The 6,043-nt window shown below is 39.7% G+C and overlaps 2 protein-coding genes across 2 annotated transcripts; one reads left to right on the top strand and one right to left on the bottom strand.

Annotated features, from left to right (window-relative positions):
• The first annotated feature begins 202 nt into the window (after window positions 1-202).
• Window positions 203-1,147, top strand: LOC125444095 (olfactory receptor 14A16-like). Its single transcript, XM_048516533.1, has one exon. It carries the CDS (start codon window positions 203-205, stop codon window positions 1,145-1,147), a length of 945 nt encoding a protein of 314 aa, XP_048372490.1.
• Window positions 1,148-5,435: 4,288 nt separating this feature from the next.
• LOC125444094 (olfactory receptor 14C36-like) lies at window positions 5,436-5,993 on the bottom strand. The gene has a single exon (XM_048516532.1). It carries the CDS (start codon window positions 5,991-5,993, stop codon window positions 5,436-5,438), a length of 558 nt encoding a protein of 185 aa, XP_048372489.1.
• Between the last annotated feature and the right edge of the window lie 50 nt (window positions 5,994-6,043).

The raw sequence follows: 6,043 nt of genomic DNA, 5'->3' as shown, positions 1-6,043 counted from the left end.
GTGCGCTGCGTTTGGTGGTTCCTATGTAGACTTGTCCACAGCTGCATGGTATGCGATAGACTCCTGCAGTAGCTAAAGGATCCCTCTTATCCTTTGCTGAACGTAGCATCTGTTGAATTTTCTTAGTGGGTCTGTAGATTGTTTGTAGGTCGTTTCTTCCATTAATGACTTTCTTTCTTTTCACAGAATATTTCCAAACCAAATGTCAAACCAATCCACAGTTATGGAGTTCCTTCTGAAGGGTTTTTCTGATGACCCCAATGGACAGATGTTGCATTTTGTGATATTCCTGTTCATATATGTCATAGCCCTGTGTGGGAATGCTCTCATAATCACACTGGTGTTCCTCAGTCACCAGCTTCACACCCCTATGTACTTTTTTCTGGTGAACTTATCCTTCTCAGATATATGCTTTATTTCCACCACTGTTCCCAAATCCATGGCCGCCTCCTTAACAAACAGCAAGCTGATCTCATTCTATGGGTGTGTTGCACAGATATTCTTAGTGATAACTTTTGCAAGTGCTGAGCTAGCTCTGCTTACCATCATGGCTTATGACCGCTATGTAGCAATTTGCCATCCTCTACAGTATATGTTAATCATGAACTGGGATACCTGCTCTCACCTGGCAGCTGCTTCCTGGACCAGTAGTTTGATCCATGCAATAATAGAAACTAGTATTACTTTTTGTTTAAACTTCTGTGGGTCCAATATTATTGAGCAGTTTTTCTGTGATATCCCTCAGCTACAAAAGATCTCTTGCACGGATACAGAAGCTAATCAACTCCTGATATTTGTTCTTGGATTAATTGTGGATTCCTTCTGCTTTGTGTTCATCTTTGCTTCCTATGGCTACATCTTCTCAGCCGTGCTGAAGATTCCATCAGTTCAGGGCAGATACAAAGCCTTCTCGACTTGCATTCCGCACTTGACAGTGTTTTCCTTATTTATTCTCACAGTTGGGTTTTCATACATGAGGCCCAAAGCCCTCTCCTCTCCCACCGTTGACCTGTTCTCTGCTGTTTTATATGTTGTTTTACCCCCAGTCCTGAATCCAATCATTTATAGCCTCAGAAACAAGGATATTCAAGAAGCGCTGTGCAAAATATCAAAAAAAGTTAAAAACCTTCTTGTAGGTCCACGGTAGAGAAAAACAAAGAACTGATAAGCACTGGTTCTCACACACATCTATACACGCAGCAAGCATTGTTTGGGTAAATTCCTGGAGATTTGTCAATTTTTTTTCTGTCAAGGGGTTGATTCATCTAAATTCTTTCTTTTTACAGTCTGCTTGTAGCCTCAAAGCTATTCTAAGATACTCATTTTAAGATGCTATACCGTTTTATGTCTTGCTGAGATTTGTATGCTGACTTTTTACTATTTTCATTCATTGTTTCAACCTTGATGGGGTCTATCTTCATGTGTTTTCCTTTGTATGCTGCTTCATACTGGCTGTATGAAGAAGAGCAGAGAAATCAAAGAGGGCCATAAAAGAGAGGGCTGGAGTTTGTGTCTGATGAACTAGTTAATCTGAAGATGGGTAGCCTATTTGACTACCATTAATTACAGTACCCCACACTGAAGAAGCTGTGAAGTGACATTGCTATGACTGGTCTGTCATTAATAAAGTTCTAATTTTACCCACTAATATTTGAACTTGCCTTTTTATTGTGGAATGCAGGAATGCTATTTATAATAATGTTAATATTATTGTATGTCATTCTATTTTTGTATGCTTGTTGTTATATGGTGTGCTGGTGTGAAACCAGTCTGGTCAGATGGTATATGCCAATCAATTATACATTTCATCCAATTGGTTAATATAGATGCTACAATTTCGCAATCTAAATTTAGCAAACTAACAGGTCTGTAGGAACTAGTGATGTTAGGAGCTTTTGAAGGTTTAAGAATAACCATAATTTTACTTTTTATCCATGTTTCTGGTAAACATCCCAATTCAAATATGTTATTTGTGGGTAACTTTATTAAACACAAGGGGTTAAAAAAACACCAGCATAAGCCAATCAGATCCAACTGCTTTATTTGATTTGAGGTTTTGATTTACAGTAATCATTTCATGGAAATTTATTTTTTTCAGCCATTAACCTTTTCTGTTCCTTTGCCAATTTAAGTATTTTCAGTTTACTTAGGAATTTTTTAATTCTATCTATATCTGGAGCACAAACGTTATATAATGCCTGATAATACTCAGTAAAAACCTTTTAAAAATGAAGCTGTTAATTGATACAATTGATCCATCCTTTATTTTTTCCCAATAACTGATTTTCCCCCTAACCCTTAATGCTGGTAATTTACCTTCTTCATCCCAATTTTTTTTTTAAAAAAATCATCATCTAAATCAGTGGTTCTCAACCTTCCTAATGCCGCAACCCTTGAATATAGTTCCTCATGTGGTGGTGACCCCCAACCCTAACATTTATCCATTTTACAGATGGAGAACACTGATGCAGAGAGTCTTAGGCGGCCCCTGTGAAAGGGTTGTTTGACCCCCACCCCCCAAGGGGTCCCGACCGCCAGGTTGAGAACCACTGATCTAAATGATTTATTTTAAAATGGAGGGAGTATATGTCAATTTGCACAAGTTTGTTCTTTTCCAGCTTACAGAGCAACCCAGTCCTTAGAGGTGCAGGAAAGGAGAAAAAAGCCTCCCTGCAACTGAAAAGCTCGTCATTGGAACCACACCACCCAAAAGGACTGGGACTGCAGCACAATGGGCCACAAACCCAGAGTAGAAGTCAATTAACATAGTTTTCACCCCCAGAAATGATCCACCCCTCTTCCCCCTGCTGGTGTCCATTCTGGATGCCAGCACAGATCCACTGCAGCCAGAACATCCAGCTTTTGCTGCAGAGGGGCTGAGGGATGACTGGCACAAAGATGTTTGCATTCAAAGCAGCATAGCTACACGTGCATTTATTTGTTTACAATATGTGTATGCCACCTTTCTGTGAAGCTAACCATTAAAATAAAACATTATGAAAACATCATTAACAAGAAACAAAAAAAACTAAACTAAATAGTATTGATATCAATATTAAAACAAAGGGCAGCAATGAGAGATCATGGACAGAATGGCATATGAAATTTCCTCCTCACAGAAGACAGTGAGAGAAGGAAGGAGACAAATGAAAATTGAGGAAGCTAATAAAACCTGTTCCCCGATCTCTCTGGGAATACCTATGGATAGACTAATTGCAGCCCAGTACCTTTATCTCTCCTGTGGTTGGAGGTCAGTGGCGTAGAGCAATCACCTTAATAGCTAGGTGTAATGCCCTGTCTTCTCTCCTCTTTAGCCTTGGACGCCAACTTGGAATACCACATAAAGACAGGAAATGCCCGTGTGGCATGGATTCTGTGGAAAAATTACCTCATCTGCACTTGGATTGTCCCTTTTATGAGATACGTAGGAAGAAGCACATAATCCCCTTCCTGCATGGAAGTGAAGGCATTACAGATAAACAGAAGGTTATATATCTTTTAAACAGCCACAACTACGAGCTGTTGGAAGCGGTGGCTAAATTTTTAAATGGTGTTATTTTAACTCGTCAGAAATTGTAAAGTTGTAAAGGCTGTTATTACCTTGCTAAGCTAATCTTAAACAATCTATATGCCATTAAAGGTATTCGAAATCGAAATCGAATCGACAAATGAAAATTACTCGGCAGAGTTTTAATGCCATGACCAAAAAGGCATTCTCTTTCATTGCTGCTCACCCAATCTCAACCAACATAAAAATGCTGGGATACCTGAAGTAATAGCTTAGCAAAGGACCTTAACATCTAAGAAAGGGCTAAGGGGAAAAGGCGGTCCCTCAGTTATGTTGGTCTGAAGCCATAACAGGCTTTAAAGGCCAACACAAGCACCTTGGACTGCACCTGGAAACATGCTGGAAGCCAGAGAAAAAGGAAGAGGATGAGGGCAGTATGCTTCCTACTGCCCAATCCAGTCAACATCCTGGGCTGCAATATTGTGCACCAATTCAACTTTCTGAACACTCTTAGGAAATTTTTAATTCTATTCATATCAGGATAACGAGCCTTATATAATTCCTGATAATACTCAGTAAAAACCTTTCAAAAATGAAGTTGTTAATTGATGCAATGGATCCATCCTTTGTTTTTTTCCCAATAACTGATTTTCCCCCTAACCCTTAATGCTGGTAATTTACTTTCATCTTCCCAATTTTTTTTTAAAAAAATCATCATCTAAATCAGTGGTTCTCAACCTTCCTAATGCCGCGACCCTTTAATACAGTTCCTCATGTTGTGGTGACCCCCAACCCTAACATTTATCCTTTTTACAGATGGAGAACACTGATGCAGAGAGTCTTAGGCGGCCCCTGTGAAAGGGTTGTTCGACCCCCCCAAACGGGTCCCGACCGCCAGGTTGAGAACCACTGATCTAAACGATTTATTTTAAAATGGAGGGAGTATATGTCAATTTGCACAAGTTTGTTCGTTTCCAGCTTACAGAGCAACCCAGACCCAAAAGCATAAATCCTCCCTGCAACTAGAAACCTCTTCATTGGGACCATACCACCCAAAAGGACTGGGACTGCAGCACAATGGGCCACAAACCCAGAGTAGAAGTCAATTAACATAGCTTTCACCCCCAGGAATGATCCAGCCCCCTTCCCTCTGCTGGCGTCCATTCTGGATGCCAGCACAGCTCCACTGCAGCCAGAACATCCAGCTTTTGCTGCAGAGGGGCTGAGAGATGACTGGCACTTGTGTGTCTGGCCCATCTGCTGGAGTGAGTGTAAAGAAAAACACCATGTTTTTACCAAGTTCTTCTTAATTTTAAGAGTATTCCTTAATACTCCATTTAAATGGCATGACTTTTTTTTTTTTTAAAAAAAAAGCTTTGACTATAACTAAGTAAATTGAGACATGGTCTGCATAAATAACACTATTTATTTTATATCACTGATCTCATTTGCCAATAATGTTGAGATCAAAACTCAATCATCCTGGGAAAGGTATTATGAACGTGTGAATACTAAGTATCTTTCTCAGACAGATAATGTATCCTCCAAATATCTATAAACTGAAAAAGGGATAAAGGGGTTGGGGGGGAGAGAAAACTGTTTTACTGAAGGATGTATTCTTTTTCTTTTCATGCCTCTATCCAAGGTTGACTCCATTATTGCATTAAAATCTTCTCCTAATAGCAGGTCTCAGTCTGAGACAGAAACAACTGGATTATGGGGATTCTTTTAAAAAGGCCCTGTTTATTGGTTCTCCAAGGTCACCATTTGTGTCTTCTATTAGACAGGATGCTGGGCTAAATGACCAGGTCTAATCCACCAGGCTTAATCCACCACGATTCTACTTATTTTTCATTGCTAAACCTCACTAAAAGCATATCGATTATGTTTTTACAGGATAAAATAAAAAAAAATAATTCTGACTAAACTACTTCAAGTGTAAAAGTTTGCACATTGCAAGCTTTATCTCCTTGTTTCTCATGCTGTAAATTACAGGGTTCATCATGGGCGGGATTACAGAATATATGACGGCAAAGGCCAAGTTGGTGTGTGGAGAGGGATGGGGAATAGGTCTCAGGTAGACAAGCATTCCACCAAATAGAAACATGGAGAAAACAATGAGATGAGGAATACAGGTGGAAAAGACCTTTTGCCTTCCCTGTGATGAAGGGATTCTGAGTACTGTAGTGAAGATCTGTATGTATGTAATGATGATAAATACAAAGCAACCCAATGCTGCTGCAACACTGAATATCAGAAGTATGCTTTCAACTACATACAAATCAGAGCAAGATATCTTAACTAGTTGTGGGACCTCACAGAAAAACTGGTCCACAATATTGGAACAGAATGTCATAGCAAAAGTGGCAGCCGTGTGCAACACAGCATAGAGAAGGCTGGTAAGCCATGCACTAGCTGCCATTTGAATGCATGCTCCTTTATTCATAACAGTTTCATAGCGAAGGGGTTTTTTAGATAGCCACATACATCGGTCATGAGCCCATTACTGTGAGAAAGGGTGAAGTCTAATGTTGC

This window comes from Sphaerodactylus townsendi, linkage group LG15 (assembly GCF_021028975.2).
Source record: "Sphaerodactylus townsendi isolate TG3544 linkage group LG15, MPM_Stown_v2.3, whole genome shotgun sequence".
NCBI classification, from domain to species: Eukaryota; Metazoa; Chordata; class Lepidosauria; order Squamata; family Sphaerodactylidae; genus Sphaerodactylus; species Sphaerodactylus townsendi.
The sequence above is the reverse complement of the archived record's forward strand: the minus strand, read 5'-3'. Positions and strand labels throughout refer to the sequence as shown.

Coding starts and splice junctions, on each gene's coding strand:
- LOC125444094 (XM_048516532.1), bottom strand. CDS start 5,993: ATGTGGCTATCTAAAAAACCCCTTCGCTATGAAACTGTTATGAATAAA.
- LOC125444095 (XM_048516533.1), top strand. CDS start 203: ATGTCAAACCAATCCACAGTTATGGAGTTCCTTCTGAAGGGTTTTTCT.